Below are 21,635 nucleotides of genomic sequence, written 5' to 3' on the forward strand. Positions count from 1 at the left end.
TGAAAAACAAGTTTTCAGCTAACAACCCTGCATCAGTGTGGAGTGGCATGAAACACTCTGACCTTCACTTCACACAAACACCAACACCTCCTGCAACCCCTCTCCTCCCCCCTCCTGCTACTAAACCTGCACTTAAGATCTGTGAAGATAATGTGAGCCAAGTCTTTTGGAAACAAAAGACGATGAAATCTTCATGCCCAGATGGCGTCTCACCAACGTGTCTTCGATCCTGTGCTAACCAGCTGGCCCCCATCTTCACACAGATCTTCAATAGATCACTGGAGCAGTGTGAAGTCCCACGCTGCTTCAAACGCTTAATCATTATTTCTGTCCCAAAGAAACCAAAAATCACAGGACTTAATGACTACAGACCTGTCGCCCTGACGTCTGTGGTCATGAAATCATTTGAGAGACTGGTGTCGGCCCACCTGAAGAACATCACTGGATCCTTTCTAGATCCCCTTCAATTTGCTTATCGAGCAAACAGGTCTGTGGATGATGCAGTCAACATGGGATTGCATCATATCCTGCAACATCTGGACAGACCAGGGACATATGCAAGGATCCTTTTTGTGGACTTCAGTTCGGCATTCAACACCATCATCCCAGCTATACTCCAGAATAAATTACACCAACTCTCTGTTCCCATGTCTATCTGTCAGTGGATTACCAGCTTTCTGACGGACAGGCAGCAGCTTGTGAGACAGGGGAAACTCACTTCCAGCACCTGTACAATAAGCACTGGTGCCTCCCAGGGATGTGTGCTCAACCCACTACTCTTCTCCCTCTACACCAATGACTGCATCGCCAAGGATCCCTCTGTCAAGCTCCTGAAGTTTGCAGACGACACCACTGTCATCGGCCTCATCCAAGATGACGATGAGTCTGCATACAGAAGGGAGGTTGAACAGCTGGCTGTCTGGTGCAGTCAAAACAATCTTGAGCTGAACATGCTCAAAATGGTGGAGATGATTGTGAACTTTAGGAGGAACACACCAACACTGTCCCCCCTCACCATTCTAAACAGCACTGTGGCAGCAGTGGAGTCATTCAGGTTCCTCTGCACTACCATCTCACAGGACCTGAAGTGGGAGACCCACATTGACTCCATTGTGAAAAAGTCCCAGCAGAGGTTGTACTTCCTTCGCCAGTTGAGGAAGTTCAACCTGCCACAGGTGCTGCTGATACAGTTTTACTCAGCAGTCATTGAGTCTGTCCTCTGCACTTCAATAACTGTCTGGTTTGGGTCAGCTACGAAATCAGACATCAGAAGACTACAAAGGACAGTTTGGACTGCTGAGAGGATTATTGGTTGCCCCCTGCCCCCCCTTCAAGAACTATACACTTCCAGAGTGAGGAAAAAGGCTGGAAAAATCACTCTGGACCCCACTCACCCTGCCCATTACCTTTTTGAACTGTTTCCTTCTGGCCGACGCTTCAGAGCTCTGAGCACCAGAACCGTCAGGCACAGGAACAGTTTTTTCCCTCAGGCTATCCATCTCATGAACAGTTAAATTGCCCCATTGAGCAATAACTATGTGCAATACACAGTTTAGTCTTTTTTATATTTATCCAACACATCCAACCTTTTCTGCCATTTCATTCCTCTGGGAAAAAAACAAAAAACATTTGCACTGTACATAAAAGATTTGTATTTGCACTGTACATAACAGATAACAGATTTGTATTAGATTGCACTAAGTATGTGTATGTGTGTATGTATGTGTGTGTGTATGTACGTATGTGTATAATTATTTTTTATTTTTTATTATTATCTATGTCTTGCTGATGTTTTTGTATTGTTTTTGTATTGTTGTACACTGGAAGCTCCTGTCACCAAGACAAATTCCTTGTATGCGTAAGCATACTTGGCAATAAAGCTGATTCTGATTCTGATACTGTTACGTCATCATAGCAACGAAGATGTCAAATTGGCTATAAATTTACACAGAAAAGGTTAGAAAGCGATTTTATCATACTACAATCATGTTAACACACATATTGGTTATGTCTTGTGGCTGTACTTTTGAAACAATGTGTATTTTAACGTTTACAAATTGGCCCCATTCACTTCCATTGTAAATGCCTCACTGTTACCCAGATTATTGCTTTATTTAAAGAAAATTATAGACAAGTCTAAATTGTTTTTTGTGGTAATCAATATTATGCCACAAATGCTGTCCAGAATATTCCTTTAAGTATAGGTGTAATTTGTGTGAAAGAAAGAGAGAGATTGTGTATGTGGTTTGAGAAACACTCACCACATGTAGAATTTTATTCTCAGTTTCATACACTGTGCAATCCTGAGAAAAAAAAACAACAACAAAAAAAACAAACAAGTCAAAGTAATAATAAAGGACAGCGCTGTGTGTCACATATCAAAACACACTCACTCACACACCTAGAGAATTTCTCTCATACACACACCTGTTGTACTATGGTCGTTAGCTCTAGACAGAGTTGAACAATGTTGTTCTTCAGCACTGAATATTCTGAAACACTGACAAAAGGAGACCTGCAAACAAAGCAAAACATACATAAAGAGATGAGGGAATTACAGTAGACAAACAAACCCTATTTCATAACATCAGTAAAAGGAGGATTTACTGTAATTTGCTTTTATTCTATTATTTTGGGTCATCTTTTCAGAGGTTTAATTTATCTTTTTCATTTTGTTTCACTTCAGTCCAGGTGAGATAAGGTTCTGTTCAGGTCAGTTTTGTTACCTGTCCAACCATGCCAGCAGATTTTTAGCTGCTCCGATGAGGTCAACGACTGAAGTCAAGAAGTCATTTGGAAGGCGGCGTGAGATCCGTCCGTCATAATGGCCCCCACGGCGTCGACCCGTGATGAAGTTCTGCAGATTCTTAGCCGATGCATTGAGTTTGTGTGACAAAGTCCGTAAATTCTCTGTCTCTAGGCCATAGTTCTGCAACAGGAGAAAAATCTTTGTAGAAATATTTATGCTTAACAATACAAAGTTCAATAACCAGAACCCGGTTTTGTCACTTAACCCCTGCAGAGACAAGCATGTGTAAACTGTGTCTTAAAAGGAATAGTTCATTTTAATTATGTCATCATTTACTTAACCCTCATGTCACTCCAAACCTATGAACCTTCTTTCTTTTGTAGAATACAAAAGAAAATACTAATAAGAACACAAAATCAGACTGACTGTGCTGCTCTTTCCATATAGTAAAAGTAGACGTGACCAGGGGCTGTCATTCTCCCAAAAGAAAAAAAAACACCATGCATGATGCCCAAGCATCAAGTCTTCTGAAGCCATATGTTAGGTTTGTGTAAAGAACAGATTGAAAAGTTGTTATTCATTGAAAATCTTGCCTGTATATTCCGTAATATTCTGTGTTCAATACAAATTAAGCTCAGTTGACAGCATTTGTAGCATAATGTTGATTACCACAAAAATTAACTTTGACTTGCCCCTCCTTTTCTTTAAATAAAGCAATAATCTGGGTAACAGTGAGGTATTTACAATGCAAGTGAATAGGACCACTCCGTAAATGTTAAAATACTCACTATTTCAAAAGTATAGCCACTAGACATATACTGATAAAATCACTTACTAGCCTCTTCTGTGTAAAGAGATATAGAATTTTAAATGTTTGTTGCCATGACGAAATTAAGCCGTAAACCCTAAAACATACGTAAAACGGCATAAAATTACAGTATATAATTATATTATACTGTATATATTAAATTATAAAGGCTGATGCTATTTACACTTAGTCCAAATAGTGTTAGATTCTATTTGTACCCTGGTGCAAATAGTGGCAGTTAGTATTTACAGCCCTAATTAAATACTAACATAGAGTATTGTGGCATCACTGCAGTATGTTTATTGTGTTTATTTAGAGTCCAACAGACACCCTACACCAACCACTATCCCTAATCCTAACTTTCCTTACAAAAATTAACCATGGCTTTACTACAGTAACCATAGTTGTCACTTCAATTGTAAGCACCTCATGGTAACCTTTATTTTTGCTTTTTATTTTTAAGAATAGGGACGAGTCGAAATCATAATCAACATTATGCCATAAATGCTGTCGATTGAGCTTAACTTGCATTTGCATTCCTTTAAAAATCTTACTTGACAGCTGTGGTCACCATTCAGTCTCATCTATGGAAAAAAGCAGCTTGGACATTCTGCTATAAATAACTCAATGGAAAAAAGAAAAGTCATGTGGGTTTCGAAAGACACAAGGTGTGAAAATGAAGGTGGAATTTTCATTTTTGAGTGAACTATTACTTTAATCTAGGTCTAAGGTCTAAATTGGTAAACTGAAAGAGTCTGAGACATAAAAGCAACTGCATAAATAGAGGATAAACAAAAACTACATAAAGGACCCTCTGAATGTCCACACAGCACATGTACAGACTATAGAGGGACCATCACACACTAACAAGATTACTCTGAAATAAAACACTGCCTACACAGTGAAACGCAATAAAAACATCATCAAGTCTCCATTCATATCTGAAAAAGTAATTACTCAGTATAATGTCATTTTCTCAGAACTGCTGCTTGGTGAGACTGTTAAACTCTTAAAAACCTATCATTTCTGTGAATCAGCTGGCTGAATAATTCAATCAACTGATCATTCTGATTCACAATTGTCTGTTTAAAATCTGTTGTTAACAACAATTTGATTTCTCCATTTTTCCTTTTGGTTTGTTTACCATGTTGATTAATATTGGGTTAATTAATATTACTTAATATTACTGTTGTTGCAAGTGCAGCAAGTGCAGTATTTACACTCCTAGTTATATTATAGATTGGAGCGGTATTCCGACCAACATGATCACATGGGAAGTCGGAATGTTCCTTCTTAATGTTCCAGTACTTTGGCATCAGCCCCCTTATGCCAAGTTACTAGCGTAATCTCCCATCAGACATTTTTGCATGGGTTCAAGCATGATTACCTTCTCCTGTGGTGCATATAACTTCTCCTGAGAAGCGAGTTGCGACAGCTATGTGAGAGATCTGGGTTCTCATCTTGCATTAACACCAGGAAGTAATTGCTTTCGCATAGTCAGTGATAACCTTGATTTGGAGGTTCCATTTTCTCTCTAAAAATACATTTTTACTCTGATGGTTAGTGTAAGGGTTTGGGGGTAGAGTTAATAAAATATGCATTCCTCTTCACTGTATAACATCCTTTTGGCACACCTCTGCAGGCATTTTACCAAATGGGTTTGAGACCTACAAAGCACGGAAGTTCACACATGAGCCCAAAGTGTCATAGAAGCGCCACAAAATGACATGGCTGCTTCAGCTATTGTGTTTTTCATCTCACATTTGCTTTTATGACACTATCGGTTTAGTTATCTGGTTTAGGTTAGGGATGTCTCTTTTGTTCATCTCACATTTGCTTTTATCACACTGTCGGTTAGGTTTAAATGTAGCATAAAGGTAGAGACATCGGTTTTGTTAATTTCAAAATAGAAAATAAATATCATCTCACATTTGCTTTTTATGACACTATTGGTTAGGTTTCTGTTAAAGGTCTAGGTTGGGGAGGTAGGTTTTATTCATAACTCATTAGAGCATTAACCCTAAAAACCGCATCTTTTTGGGAGAACATGAAACGTGCTTTTAGCGCCTCTCAGTGAACATTTCACCTTGAAACTGCAGCAATACGTGTAATAAATCACATAATATAATTTTGCTAAAATGTTGTCACAGTCACGTAATTTTCATGAGATCAGGCTGCATCAGGCTACCCTTAAAGGGACAGTTCACCAAAAAATGAAAATTCTCTCATTATTTACTCACCCTTATGCCATCTCAAATGTATATGACTTTCTTCCTTCTGCTGAACACTGATCTGCTTCTCACCAACACCTATCATAATGCTTCTGAATATATAGATTTAACCAGTGGAGTCATATGGATTACTTTTATCCTGCCTTTGCATTCTTTTTGGACCTTCAATATTCTGATCACCATTCACTTGCATTGAATGGATCAACAGAGCTGAGATATTCTTCTAAAAACCTTAGTTTGTGTTCAGCAGAAGAAAGAAAGTCATACACATCTGGGATAATTCATTTTGGGGTGACTTATCTCTTTAAGTTCAAAAACACTTCCTGCTTCGGCCACTAAGGGCAGTGCTTAAAATTTCTGTAAGCACAGACCAAGATTATCTTAAGAAAAAGTCAACCTGGGGAGTCGTGTGGCGCCGTGCAAGGAGCAGACGTGTGAACGGCGAGCTCTGTGCACTTTTCTAGTTTTAATGCTATTTGTGTCATAAACTGGTGAGATTCAATACACCCTGATTCTTAACTGTTCTAGGAAGACAATGTGTCAAAAAATTCAAACTCCTCGGGCTCTGGAGACATTAAAAGACACTTACAAGCTCAAGCTGATTCCCCGCAGCGGCAGGCCAGAAGCCCGGATTAAATTCAGACGGTGAACTGAAAGAAATCCGACATGAATTGATGAACATGTTGGCAATGCTGACGAAGGTTGTTCAGGACTTGGAGGATTTGGCTGTAATACGCCGATCGATTACTTCCATGGAGACGAAATTCTCTGAGTTGGTTCCAAGATTGTCAGACGTTGAAAAACGGATCGATTATCTGGAGTCATCGGAGAGGGAATTAGCTGCTAATCCGCTAGCGATCAAGACAGACTTGCAACGCGTTTGGGAAAAACTGGAGGATTTGATGAATTGTAATCGACGAAACAATGTCCGAATTGTTGGAATTCCTGAGCATGAGGAAGGCAGAGATATGGTGAAATTCCTAGATGGGCTCATCCCGAGTCTGCTCAAAATAACAGGCCATAAGATGGAAATCGAGCGAGCTCACAGAGTCCCGGCTCGGAGATCAGCCGAGGGAGACAGGTCCCGATCAATTCTGGCCAAATTTCTGAGATCATCCGATAAAGATCTTGTGTTACGTGAGGCGAGGAGCAAAGGAAAGCTTTCTTGGAAGAACCACAGCATTTTCTTGTTCCCAGACTTTGCGAATTCGACAAGAGAGAAACGTGAATGATTCAGGGAATGCAAGAAACTCTTACATCAATGGAAGATCGCTTTTGCTCTGATGTTTCCAGGCAAACTGAGAATAGATACTAAGGATGGACGTAGAGAATTTACATGCCCACAGCAAGCACTGTCCTTCATAAAAACATTGTAGTAAGCCATTTGGTGATTTTCATGTTGCCGTCTAGTGGACCAACTCATTGAACATACACTCGACTGCTCGAGGAAGCTGGGCACCTTTATCTTTTCTCTTTGTGCTGGTTCCACCTAGCGGCTGGAGTTTGTTTAATATAATTTCTTCGGGACAGCTTGTGGATGAATCTGCTCGTTTTGGATGCTTATGCCTCCTGTTGGCTGGAGTTGTTTTTTTAATATTTCTTTCAGGACATTAGAGTGAGTTTGACTGCCCGAAGAACTGAACGGCCCTTTTTTTTTTTTTTTTTGCTGGTTCCGCTAGCGGCTGAAGCTTGTTTTGTGGAGGAACACACCTTCGAGACAATTAAGTGGATGAATCTACATGTTTTTTTTTTGTTCGTTTTGATTTTTTTATTCTGCTTGTGGGCTAGAGTTTGTTTTTTAGATAATCTTCTGTTGTGTAATTCTGTTTTACAAATTTTTGTATAGAAACACCGGACTTAAGCAATCCAACGGCAAAGTTGTCGCGGGGACTCTCGTAGGCATACATGGACTGTTTGAGTTTAGAAGGATGGACGCCGGTTGGCGCTGTTTTTGTTTTTTCTGTTTGTTTTGTTCTGGGGAAAGTTCTGGGGTTGATTGTTGCACTAATGTTGGAATGTGGTCTTTATAATTTTAGTTTTGACACACAATCTATTTTTTCTTATATGTCAAAATCTCAAATGTTTATATGAGTGGATTATCTCTCTCCACGTGGAATGTGAATGGGTTGGGGCCAGGGACGGTCAACCCATTAGGCGGCATAGGTGAGCACTCAGGGAGGTATCGCTTCGAGGGTGTGGCGGGCGCCAATCTACAGAGCCAATTTTAGCATGTGTCCAATCTGTGTCGAACAAAATGCACCCTGTGCGTTCCGATAACTTGTTGTGGCACCCCCCACGGAACATATAGACTGTGTACTAAATGCCTTACTACCATACTACTCTTACTGTTTCTGTCATATCCGTGTTTGGAAAAAAACAGTGAGAGAAGTATGGATAGTATGCCATTGTGAACACGGCCATAGACTCACGAGCACAGGGCTCGGTGAATCGGAGCGATACCCGATGGATGCGTGAAATAATCTCTGTTTTAATTCAGTTCTTCTCAATGAATTTGTCTCAAGTGTGGGCTGACTCATTTAGTCATGCAGTAAAACATGTTTTAGAAGACAGAGGACAAAAACAAAGCTGAATGAAGTGGATATTTACTTACAATTCATTGAAACAAAACCTGCAGCTACATTCAATCATTTGCCAGTGATGAAGATCATGTGCGAGGGCAGTCTGTGAACAATTGTCTACTGAAAGACATTTTCTAAATAAAAGTGTATCAAAATACTAACATTACATGAAAGCTCTTAAAAGTACCAAAATTTACCAAGCCAATATCATGTTTATTGGACATGGTCCTTTGAGTTGCCTACCATATAAATACCATGATATATTATATGTTTATATGAGTGGATTATCTCTCTCCACGTGGAATGTGAATGGGTTGGGGCCTGGGCCGGTCAACCCATTAGGCGACATAGGTGAGCGCTTAGGGCGGCATCGCTTCGAGGGCGTGGTGGGCGCCAATCTACCGAGCCAATTTTAGGGGCACCCCATAAAAAGAAAGAAGGTTATTTCTTTCCTTAAATGTGAGAAATATGATATAGTGTTTCTTCAAGAAATGCATCTTTCCCCGCAGGAAGCTGAAAATTTGGGAAGATATGGGGTGGGCATGTTTTCTTTAGTGCTGGCTCAAGTAAGAGCAGGGGAGTCATTACATTGATATGTAAATGTCTATTATATATATATATATATATATATATATATATATATATATATATATATATATATTATATTTTCCACTAATGGAAATAAATCACAGCTGTCATGACTGTCATTCTCTATTATCTAATTCAGGCTTTTCAATCACTGCACCAATTAGAGCTTACAATACATATTAATATGCAGAAACCCATTCAGTGCTCCAAATATTATTATAAATAGATTCTTATATCAATAAGCTCTCAGGTTAGCTCTTTGAAATGGTATTCATGGCACCTTCATGGCAAGCTCTGAGAGACATCATTAGAATCAAAATAAGTTTCGAGCCAACTCTGTTTGTCAGTGTAAATAGCAGTGACTTAAAAGCAAAGAACAAGATTTTCAGAGAACAGACCCTGGATGGTCAGCAGAAAACAGCAAGGATTTAGGAATGATCAGGTACAGATGACTCTTGTTCTAAAAAAAAGGTTCAAAGCAACATTTATAAGGAAGAAAATAGATTTCAAGAGGGTGCCTTGGATGGCACCTGTTTTGTATGTTTTTGTTTGTTAATTCAGTGTTTGCTGAACATAAACCCATAGTATTCGCAAGAGATATTGTATTGTATACTGTGTATTGTACTGTATATTTTCTTGTACAGTTTGATTTTGTATTTAGAAAGTTGACATATCATGTGGGGTTCTATGCTATACTTCATCAAAACTATTTTTAACAGCATTTTGCTCATTATTTTGTCATTTTTGTGCATGTAGCTTTTCTGACCTCATTTTTAATTGAGTGACTACATAGAACATTTGTACTTTTAAAAATGTACTTGTCACATCACAGAAATAGAAAAGGCAAAAAGGTGATTAAAAATGGAGACCAATCAAAGAAGCTAAAATACACACTTTTCCTTATAGATTCATATAACTTTGAAAGTTATGTCAACTACCCATATATCATAATATATATTATAATACATAATTCTGTATGTCTGTATTGGATGTAATGTTATTTAATAAATAACTGATTGATATGGCATGTTAACCGTGATTTTTTTTTCAGCAGCTCACAAAGTCAAATTCCTGTTTAAATTAAAAGTGTAAAGGTGTCACTTACATGGGCAGTAAACCTGAATTCTGATTCTGTTCCAATAATAAATCCAAAATTAATTGGTTTCATGAACAGTTGTGGGGATGTTTGCATTTTTAGATTTAAGAGATTTAACTTCTCTTCTTTTCTCATTGATGTATGAATTCCTCCAGCAACCAATCCGAATCTAAAACGCATCTTTGCTACCCTACACTCTTCTCTCGCTGTGTACTGGTTGGGAGATTCCCGCTGGGTGCTAATCATTCAGTGTTAAGCGGAGTTTGATTAAAATGTCTGTTGTGTCATTAATACAAAACAAACACATCATTATCACAGCAAGTCACTCTCCTACTCTAATACACAAACGCACACACACCAGTGCACAGAGTAAGTCCACAGCCTCCAAAATGAGCTCCTGGTGTCCGATTCGGGTAACGCCAAGCTCTTCCAGCTCCTGATGGGTGATGTGGAGCAGCTGCTCTCCAGTAATCTGCTCTCTCTCAAATGTCCTCATGTACTGCAGCAAACAGTCATCCAACCCTGAAAAAGTAGCAGAGATAGAGAGAGAGAGAGAGAGAGAGAGAGAGAGAGATGATCATAATTCATTGAACAACTTAAAGTAACAATCCAAAATAAAAATCCTGTCATTGTTTACTCACCTTCATGTTGACTTTCTGTCTTCTGGGGAACACAATAAGATGTAAGTCAAAATATAAGCCTCAGTCACAATTTGCTTTTATTGCATAGAAAAAAATATTTGATGAAAGTGAATGGTGACTGATGCTAACATTCTGCTAACCATCTCCTTTAATGTTCCACAGAAGAAAAAAATGTTATACCAATTTGGAATAACAAGAAGGTGAGTAAATTATGACAGAATCTCTACCCCTTTTAAAAAAAACAGGGTATGCAGCTCCTCTCCCTACAGAGAGCTGTCATTAAAATGATTAATTATTGATTGTTCATAAATGTAACTGTTTATTGAACCTTGGTGTCCTTTATCATAGTACTGTTGCCGCAGTTTTATAAAAGCAATAAGGCACTCAAGTTTGCGATACAGTGATTTTTCCACACCCCTTACCCATGGTAAAATCACTGTAACGCACAGCCTTATTGCTTTAATGATTGACCACTAATCTGAATATGGTGGTAACAGCCCAGCATAAACAAACTGTAAATCTGCAAATGATGTCAAGTGGTTAGTTCATGTGATAATATTTTTTCTAAAACCACTTCATGATTATAATCACGTCTCTCAGTGAGTGATAAACACATGCACACACATCAGTGTTGTGTGGTGGACTTAAATGAGAAGTGCCATATCATGGTTCTTTTTTTTTTTGAGTCAAGTGTAAATTCATATTTCAGTTCCATTTGACGATTACATACACTCACTGAGCACTTTATTAAGAACACTCTGGTCCTAATAAAGTGCCCAACGTGGTCTTTTGCTGTTGTAGCACATCCGCCTCAAGGTTCAACCTGTTGTGCATTCTGAGATGCTATTCTGCTCACTATAATTGTACAGGTTATCTGAGTTACCGTAGCCTTTCTCTCAGCTCGAACTACTCTGGCCATTCTCCATTGATCTCTCTCATCATCAAGATGTTTCCGTCCACAGAACTGCTGCTCACTGGATGTTTTTGTTTTTGGCACCATTCTGAGTAAACTCTAGAGACTGTTGTGCGTGAAAATCCCAGGAGATCAGCAGTTACAGAAATACTCAAACCAGCCCATCTGGCACCATCAATCATGCCACGGTCAACATCACTGAGATCAAATTTTTTCCCCATTCTGATGGTTGATGTGAACATTTACTGAAGCTCCTGACCCGTATCTGAATGATTTTATGCATTGCACTGCTGCCACACAATTGACTGATTAGATAATAACATGAATAAGTGGGTGCACAGGAGTTCTTAATAAAGTGCTCAGTGAATGCAGTTTTCAGGCAAAACCCATACAGAAATCTCATACATCACAATATATGTTAAACACATATGTATGTTCATGTAAGCTTTTAACTGATACAAAAAGTCATATACTTGTGCATTTATGCAACAAAATATATTTTAAAATACTACAAAAAAAAACTTAACATATATTTTCCCAAATCAAAGTGTAATTTGAATATGTATGACCATATATACAGTATCAACTATAGTTTACATGTTTAAGGCCATGTATCAGATTTCTGTATGGGAAGGGATATGGAATACCTTTTAACTTACATTATAAGTTAATAACATACAGAGACTCAGAGCTCAAGCCCGGTCTTGCGCTCAAGCCTCTCCACAATGGACAGCACGCCAAATACGCTTACCTTAATATGCTCCAGCACTATATGAACCAGCGAACTCGTGACTACTTACTATGCAGCAACAAGCATATTTCATGTATTGGTAACACTTTACAATAAGGTTCCATTTGTTAACATTAGTTAACAACATTAGTTAACATGTTGTAACTAACAATGAACACTACATTTACAGCATTTATTAATCTTGGTTAATGTTATTTTCAACATACACCAATACATTTTTAAAATCAAAAGTTGCATTAGTTAACATTAGTAAATGTACTTTAAACTAACATGAACTAACAATGAACAATTGTATTTTTATTAATTAACATTAACTAAGATTAATAAATGATGTAAAAAATATATTGCTCATTGTTTTTTTCATGATACCTAATACATTAACTAATGTTGACGTATTGAACCTCGTTGTAAAGTGTTACCCATGTATCTATTACTATTAACTGTTGTTTGGATATTATTTTTTATAATCACTACTCCTCCGTAAGCACCACATGTGTCATGATAACACAGAGGTGTGCCTTTAAATGAACAGAAGTGCTCGCTAAAATGGCTCACTCACAAACCATTTCATGTTCTATTTCAAGTCATTTTAAGTTAATTTTGATTCTGAAGGGACCAAAAGTGGTGTTGTCCGTGTCAGTTATTTGTTTACTCTGTAATCGTTCGCTCGCTTCTTCAACCAGTTCGCTCCCTTTACCCGCTGATAGGCAGGCTGGCTATTATTGCATTGACGAATGAATAACAGGTTAATGACCAATCAAATAAAAGTGGAGTCATTGCCTCCTCTCATGACTTTTCGCCTGTATCCACAGTTTTCCTGAGCAACCACTGGGCGGCACCAAGATGAATCTAATTGCCTGTTTTCTGTTTCTGGTCTCGAGATGCAATGTAATTCTAACCAAAACGAGTGATCCAGACGGAGAACAATAACCACTGAAGTGTTATTTGGAGTAAAAATGTATTTCACACTCAACTTGTGCAGTTGTTGGCTGTCATAACAACTCAAAGTAGTTAATAATATCACCTCAGATCATCGGCTCATGTCATTGTAACAAAGTGCGTCTCTTATGGAAGGAGGAAGTGAGACTCAGTTACGTACAACTCAAAAAGGTATTTTTATTACCCAACTCAAAAAAAAGTCGCTTTTCAGCGGAACTTGAAACAACACAGTCTCTGGGAGCATGTGTCTAGCACTCTCTCCTCGTCTCTGGCGTGGTCCCTCTTTTTATCGCTCTCCCCAGTGCTTACTGCAATCATAAACAGGTGTTAGATATTATAGGGCTCAGGTGTGTACCCTTACCGCTTTCTCTCTCTCCAGACGAACACTCGATCACGCCCACGCCCCCGCCGCCAAATACCCCCACCTCCCGACTCAGGCCGGGGCGTCATCTGTTTAGTCTCAATGTGGTGCTCTATGAGATTTGTGCACCCAGGCAGATGCGAGAAAACGACTGCAATTTTTTTTTGCAACTCGGCAACCTCTGTGACTTGAGACGGCGAGAGGCAGTCTCCACAAGTGACCGGGGTGACATGATTGGCTTTTAACTTCACCTCCGGCACGAGCTCCTACCTCCCCGGAACTACCGTCGCCAATGTCACAGGGGGACATATGGGATGAGTCTCTGCCGTTCTCTCGAACAAGTCCAGGAATGCCTCCGGATCATCTTCTGCCCCCGTTTTCATGAGGGCGACCGGAGGCATGGGGGCTGCTGTGTCCGGGGTCGTGGCCGGTGCTTTCTCCTGGTGCAGTAAGCTTCGGATAGCCTGTCCTCTGCTTGAACCTGGAGCACTTCTTGGATCCGGCGATCCTGATCCTTGCGAAGCTCAAGCAGGGCCTGATGTTGTGAATGATGTATGCTGGTGAGGGACTGAATGACTTCCGCCAACGGCGAGGACTCCATGCCGGCGTGTACTTCCTCCAAAGTTCTGGGGTTTTGGCACCAGTGTAACAAAGTTCGTCTCTTATGGAAGGAGGAAGTGAGACTCAGGTACGTTCAACTCAGAAAGGTATTTTTATTTCCCAACACAAAAAAAACCTCGCTTTTCAGTGGAAATTTAAACAACACAGTCTCTGGGTGCGCATGTCTAGCTCTCTCTCCTCGTCTCTGGTGTGGTCCCTCTTTTTATCACTCTCCCCAGTGCTTACTGCAATCAGAAACAGGTGTTAGATATTATAGCGCACAGGTGTGTACCCTTACCACTTTCTCTCTCTCCGGATGAACAATCGATCACGCCCCCGCCGCCACAGTCACCTACTCAGGCACTGAAAAAAAAAATGGTCATCTCGACTCTGTGAAGTATCAATGCTATAGAGCCACATGTTTTTTGACTATTTCTACAAATATAATACTTAACCCACTAAGAATATACGCCATTGGGGGTGAAAACACTGGAGACCGGAAATTGAAAAGAGGCAAATCGTGGAACACTTCCGCATTCAGAAAAAAGGTATCTGCAGGCATTGCTCCAAAAAGGGTCGGGAGCTGCAAACCCCCATTAAAGATATAGGGAGCCCCTCTCCCTTCCCTTTCCCTAACCTTAACCCGCAACCCCCTTTTGGGGTAACCACGCCCCCTTCTGGAGTAACTCCGCCCTCTTTTGGAGATTCCGACCAAGAGGTCTCTGTCTTGCAGCTATACCTACTTGCCTGTGTTCCGCGGCTACCCCACTCACATTCACATCATGCTTTAGGAGCTTAATGAGATCACAATGAGCTGAAGGGAGGCAAGAGATTCAAGTCGGTATAGAGGGCGGGGTTGCGCACACTCCAAAAGACGGTGTCGCTTCCACTCACAGTTAGGGTTAGGGAAAGAGTTAGTGTAACAAGTTCAAAGGGAAGGTGTAAGGAGGAAGCGGCATGATTTTTCTCCCTTCAAAGTGCCCTTCGGAGGGTGAAGTATTCCGTTTGAAACGCAGCTGGATGGTAAATAGGCTAATGGAAATAACGAAAATATGTTTAATTATTTAGGAAACCAAAAAGTTTGAATGCCAATATTCTAAATCATTTTTCAAACATTTTTATAGTTAAGATAAACTTCATTCATTTCAGTAAAGACTGTAAAATCAGTAAAGTATTTCCCACAACTGCTGATATTGAGGCACCTATGACACAATGCAATTTCAAATCCAATAAATAATAAGATTACACACAACTAATGCCACAGCTGGCGTGCAAAAAAAAAAAAAAAAAAACTTCTTACTTTTACCTTCTTACCTTTAAGTAAATAGTCGCTGTAGGAGAGCACTGTAATCCGGTTTATCAAGTCTGCTTTTTAGAAACTTCAGTGCAAACCTCCTCTCATGTGCCACTTAGGAAATGCCAGCGTAATGAACTTAGAACTTGTAGGCAAGACCAATTGCAAATTTTTGAATCCATCCTCACTGTTTTTCAGTTGTTTTCCTATGTAAGCATGTGCTAAAGTAAATGGATATCTTTGACTGTTGTCAAGCGTCTCACATTTGTTCAACTTCTTGTGCAGGTGCACCGTATTTTTTAGACACTGTGACACATTTAAAAGAAATTAAACAGTTAAAAACGCAGCTCGAGACATCTGTGTTCTGTTCTTGTCATTGTGCTACATCTAGCTTTTTTTTGCAGCGAAAGGGCACGTTCGATGTGAACGGCCCCTCTTTCTTTGATTCGACGACAAAGATGGGTGCGTGAAATTTTCATGAATGAAGCATTATGTGGGTAGTTTTTTATTTTAAAATTAAATATATCATATGTAATTTTATGCAAAATTATGTCACATATGCGATTTTGTAATATCTTAAAGGAGATTTATTCATTTAATAATAAAAAAAAAATTATCTCCTCGAAGACACTCTTAAAGAATAATGTTGTCCGCACAAGAAAGACTTTTAAGATAGAACATTCTGGGCCATGTGAGGTGCGGACGTGTGAACAGTGAGCTCTGCGCACTTTGCTAGTTTTTAATTATTTTTGTGTCCTAAACCAGTGAGATTCGATGCACTCTGTTTCATAACTGTTCTATGAAGTAAATATGTAAAATAATTCAAAATCCTCAGGCTATGGTGACATTAAAAAACACTTACGTGCTCAAGCTGATACCCCGACAAGGCCGCAGACCAGGGACTCAATTTGGACGGTGCGGCGGGAGAAATTCCATGCCAACTGTCCAGCATGTCTGTGATGCTGACGAAGGTTGCAGCGGATCTGGAGGATTTGGCTGTAATACGTCGATCGATTACGGCGATAGAGGCAAAATTCTCTGAGTTGGTTACAAGAATGTCGGACGTCGAGAAACGGATCGATTATCTGGAGTCATCGGAGAGGGAATTAGCTGCTAATCCGCTAGCGACCAAGGCAGATTTTCAGTGCGTCTGGGAGAAGTTGGAAGACCTTGAGAATCGTAATCGGCAAAACAACTTCCGAATTGTTGGGATTCCTGAGAACGAGGAAGGCCGAGATATGGTGAAATTCCTAGACGAGCTCTTCCTGAGTCTGCTCGATATAACAGGCCATAAGCTGGAAATCAAGCGAGCTCACAGAGTCCTGGCTCGGAGATCCACGCAGGGAGACAGGCCTGGATCAGTTCTGGCCAAATTTATGAGATCATCCGATAAAGATCTTGTGTTACACGAGGCGAGGAGTAAAGGAAAGCTTTCTTTGAAAAACCACAAAATTTTCTTGTTCCCAGACTTTGCGAATTCGACAAGAGAGAAACGTGATCGATTCAAGGAATGCAAGTAACACTTACATCAACGGAAGTTCGCTTTTGCACTGGTGTGCGGCCAAACTGAGAATAGATACACTAAGGATGGCCATAAAGCATTTTGTCCCCAGCGAGCAATTTCTTTCATAAAGTCAATGGAATGAGTAAGTTATTTTGGTGATTTTCATGTTGCTCACAATGTGTGAGCTTGACTCGTTGAACATTCACAGGCCCCTTTTTGCTTCTTCTTGTGATGGCTCCGCCTAGCGACTGGAGTTTGTTTTGTGGAATAACACTCCTTCGGGACAGTTGTGGTTGAATCTGCTCATTCTTTGTACTTGTGCCTCCAATTGGCTGGAGTTTGTTTTGTGGAATATTTGTTTGCAGAACATTGGAAGGATTAGGTCATCTGCTGCACTCATGAAACAGCCGACTCACTGAGTATTCATTTGACTGCACACAGGATGTGTAAATATCTTGGTCTTACAGATATTTGGAGACTTTTGAACCCATCTGGTAGGGACTGTACATTTTTTTCATCAGTCCATAAGATCTATTCTAGAATAGATTTTTTTTATATATCTAAGTCCCTCATTTTATCTGTTGTTGATTGCTCAATTGGAAACATTTTAGTCTCAGATCATGCTCTGGTGAGTTTAGAGGTGTTGCCACATACGGAGAAAAATAAATCTTATAGGTGCCATTTTAATGTATTCCTTTTGCCTAATCTTAAATTCCAAAAATGTTAAAGGCTGAAATTAATGTTTATATGGAGACTAACTGGTCCTCAGTATCCTCTGTGGGCGTGGCTTGGGAGGCACTTAAAGCGGTTCTTAGGGGTTGGATCATACAGTATGCCTCATTCATCAAAAAGTCCAAAGCACCAGAACTCGTGGAGTTGGAAGGGAATATTAAAAGTGCCGAGGCAGAGCTGAAACGCCGAATGTCGTCTGATGGCCTCAGAGAATTTACATGATTGAAATACATAATACTCTTTTGTCGCGAAAGCTGGAGCTTTGGCTATTCAGGGCAAGACAGTCATACTTTGAGTCGGGGGACAAAGCAGGGAAGCTTTTGGCTGGATATATAATGCAGAGAGAGTCTTTTTCCACCATTCCCTCAGTGAAATCTGTTGGTGGTGAAATTTTTACCACGGCCATTGATATTAATAATGCTTTTAAAGAATTCTATCTTGATAGAAGATAGAACTATCTTTATAGTTCCACATCTTTGTCTACAGATGAAGATTTTAGAAACTTTGTGGAACCATTAGAACTTCCTAAGCTGACGACTGAGCAAAAAAATTCTCTTGATTCTGAGATAACCTTGGAGGAGCTTGGCAAGGTAATTAAGGCCTTGCCTACAGGCAAGGCTACGGGGCCAGATGGCTTTGCCGCTGAATTGTTTAGATCTTATGCTACAGAACTGGCTCCAATTTTGCTAGAAGTTTATACAGGATCATTAAAGAATGGAAAGCTTCCGCCAACCATGACACAAGCCCGGATCAGTCTGATACATAAAAAAAACAAAGATCCAAGCGAGTGTAAAAGTTACCGTCCAATTTCCCTGATCCAGCTAGACGTTAAAATATTGTCAAAATTCTGGCTTACCGATTGAGTAAAGTTATGACATCTCTTATACACATAGATCAGGTGGGGTTTATTCGGGGCCGCAGCTCTTCTAATAACATTAGGCATTTCATCAATATCATGTGGTCAGTGGCGAATGATCAGAATCCGGTCACTGCCATCTCACTTGACACTGAAAAGGCATTTGATATGGTAGAATGGGATTATCTTTTTAAGATTTTGAAATATACGGGTTCGGGAATACTTTTATTGGATGGATTAAGTTACTTTATAGTCACGGGCGGTACAAACAAATGGATTAATTTCAGATCATTTAAATCTAGATAGGGGCACCTCTTTCCCCATTATTGTTCTGTCTTGCCCTGGAACCATTAGTAGCCGCGATAAGAAGGGAAGATTATTTTCCAGGGGTGGTGGTGGGAGGTATGGCGCATAAACTTTTGCTTTACGCAGATGATATTTTATTATTCATCTCCGACCCCACTAGATCTATGCCTTGCCTTCACAGAATTATTAATACCTTTTCTAATTTCTCAGGGTACAGAGTCAATTGGTGTAAATCCGAAGCTTTGTCTCTGACAGCGTACTGCCCAGTAACGGCTTTTCAGCCGGGCGCCTTTCAGTGGCCCAAACAGGGCATTAAGTATTTGGGCATTTTATTCCCAGCAAATTTGTCTGATTTAATTAAAGTTAAATTTGAGCCATTAATAAAAAGGTTTTCGAGAGATGTGGGCAGGTGGGCTTCATTACAGTTATCTATGATTGGGAAGGTTAATGTTGTTAAAATGAATTGTATTCCAAAATTTAACTACCTGCTACAATCTCTCCCTGTAGATGTCTCCCTCTCTTATTTCAAACAATTTGATAGCATTGCGAAGTCCTTCATTTGGAATGGTAAGCGTCCTAGATTACATTTCAATAAGTTACATTGGCCGATTGACAATGGTGGGCTAGGCCTACACAAGATTTTGGCTCATTGGTCTCTTCCACCTGAGAGAGCCCCTCCCTGGTTTTGTATTGAACAGGTTCTTGCCCCTATTTCACCATTGCAAAGCCTTTCTATCAAACTAATCTGAGAAGTTAATTTACACCCCGTTGTCTCGCATTTGCACTCGGTGTGGACAAAAGTGTCCAGAGTGTTTAATTCGGACATTTATTTAAATGTTGCCTCGTACATATGGCTGAACCCCAAATGATGTATCAACAAGTAACCTTTTTGCTGGTCAGAGTGGATTGTGAGGGGGGTTACTACACTCGGTGACCTATATGAGAGTGGAGTGTTGAGATCCTTTCAAAATTTGGTTAAACTTTTTGGGATTTCAAGATCTCAGTTCTATAAGTATTTACAGCTGTGCCACCTGCTCTGTACTGTGTTTGGGAGTAGTTTACACCCCCCTAAAGCGGCAGATACTCTGAGAGTGGTGATTATTTCTTTTGGAAAAGGCCATGAGTCATCAGTGTATTACTCCCTGCTAATTCAGAGTCTGGGGGACGGAACTTCAACTTCTCTTAAGAGATTATGGGAGAAAGATCTAAACTTGGTATTGGAGGAGGGAGTGTGGGCTAGGATTCTAAATAAAATTAAGTCTGCATCTAGAGATGCAATGTTCGCCTTATGCAATTCAAGATTTTACATAGAGTCTATTGGACCCCCTCTAGATTGCATAGGCTTGGTATTAAAGACACACCCACCTGCTGGCGATGTCAATCAGAAGACGGAGACAAAACCCATGTCTTTTGGGAATGTGTTAGATCCAAGAATTTTGGTTGAAGATTCAGAGTTTTATGTGTGAGGTATTGGGCTCTCAAATTTTATTTTGCCCCAGACTCTGTATTTTAGGTGATGGGGCGGTAATTAATATGGAGAATAAGCACATAAAAAACTGGGTCCTAACTAGTATTATGATTGCCAGATTTTATGGGGTTGGAAGTTGGCTGGAGCACCCCATTTCAGGAGTGATGTTTGGAGATGGGCAGGGTGAGGGTTAAATATTATTTCTGTTTGTATATGTTTTGTTTTTCATTGTTTAATGGTTGATTCAATAAAAAATGTTAACCACAAAAAAGGATGGAACATTCTGAACTTGTAGAAACACACAGGCTCAAATGTCCTTCTTAACAAGCTCTGTTTTCTCAAATACACACACAGAAGCTCCTTCTGACCTATGTGTCATCTAACAACATATGTGTGTGTATGTAAGATGTCCTTTAACTAAACACACTCTCTCGTGCTTATTCTGTCCATTCTCCCGTTCTGCTCTAGCTGTATGGACTGCCTGGCAACCGTTGCTTGGAGACGGGGAGGTAAGCCTGCACAGGGAATGATAAAGGCCTCCATTTCCTACAGTCCTACACACACACACACTCACATCCATACACTGCAAACATACACACACTAGCTTTCTTACACAACCGTAGTTACACGTGTAATAATCATGCAGATGGTTGATACATTCAGTTCTCTAAGCGAATGATGACCTTGAAGAAACATACTCACGCACACACATACATCATCATCTCTCTAAGCCCATTCTTCTCTTTTAGGGCCCACCATCTCAAATCTGCCCTAATGCATTACTCTACGCAGCTGATCCAAGAACAGCTGACAAAGGGAAAAAATGCATCAGGTCCCTCCCACTGAGAGAGGTGAGTCATCGTGAGGAAATCCCTTAGAAAATTATCAAACACACACTTGCAAACACAAGCTCACAAACATCCAAGAGCTCCATAGACTGTAAAATGTCAGTTGCTTATTTTGATGGACAATTTAGTTTAGGATTTAGGCATAATAAGATTATAGTGCAACAGTGCCCGCCCACTTTTTCAGCCATCTGGGTTCCAGAAGTATTTTCCCCATTAATTTCTTCCATAGACTTTTTATAAAATCCTTCATAAAAGATTTTAAGCCATGAACCAAACCAAGCAGTTCCGAGGTGAATCACAACATCACGAACATTGTTTTGAGGCAAAAAAGTATTTGAAAATCGGACATAAAGACAAAGGAAAAGTACCTT

The 21,635-nt window shown here is 39.8% G+C and overlaps 1 protein-coding gene across 1 annotated transcript in view; it reads right to left on the reverse strand.

Moving 5' to 3' along the window:
* LOC127429199 (connector enhancer of kinase suppressor of ras 2-like) overlaps window positions 1-21,635 on the reverse strand; it is a 79,447-nt gene that overhangs the window by 50,824 nt on the left and 6,988 nt on the right. The window contains exons 2-5 of the mRNA XM_051678077.1: window positions 10,410-10,573; window positions 2,727-2,929; window positions 2,428-2,515; window positions 2,262-2,303 (exon numbers count right to left, since the gene is read on the reverse strand). Coding sequence (XP_051534037.1) covers window positions 2,262-2,303; window positions 2,428-2,515; window positions 2,727-2,929; window positions 10,410-10,573 — 497 coding nt within the window. The remainder of the gene's footprint in view (window positions 1-2,261; window positions 2,304-2,427; window positions 2,516-2,726; window positions 2,930-10,409; window positions 10,574-21,635) is intronic.

This window comes from Myxocyprinus asiaticus, chromosome 3 (genome assembly GCF_019703515.2).
Source record: "Myxocyprinus asiaticus isolate MX2 ecotype Aquarium Trade chromosome 3, UBuf_Myxa_2, whole genome shotgun sequence".
Taxonomy (NCBI): Eukaryota; Metazoa; Chordata; class Actinopteri; order Cypriniformes; family Catostomidae; genus Myxocyprinus; species Myxocyprinus asiaticus.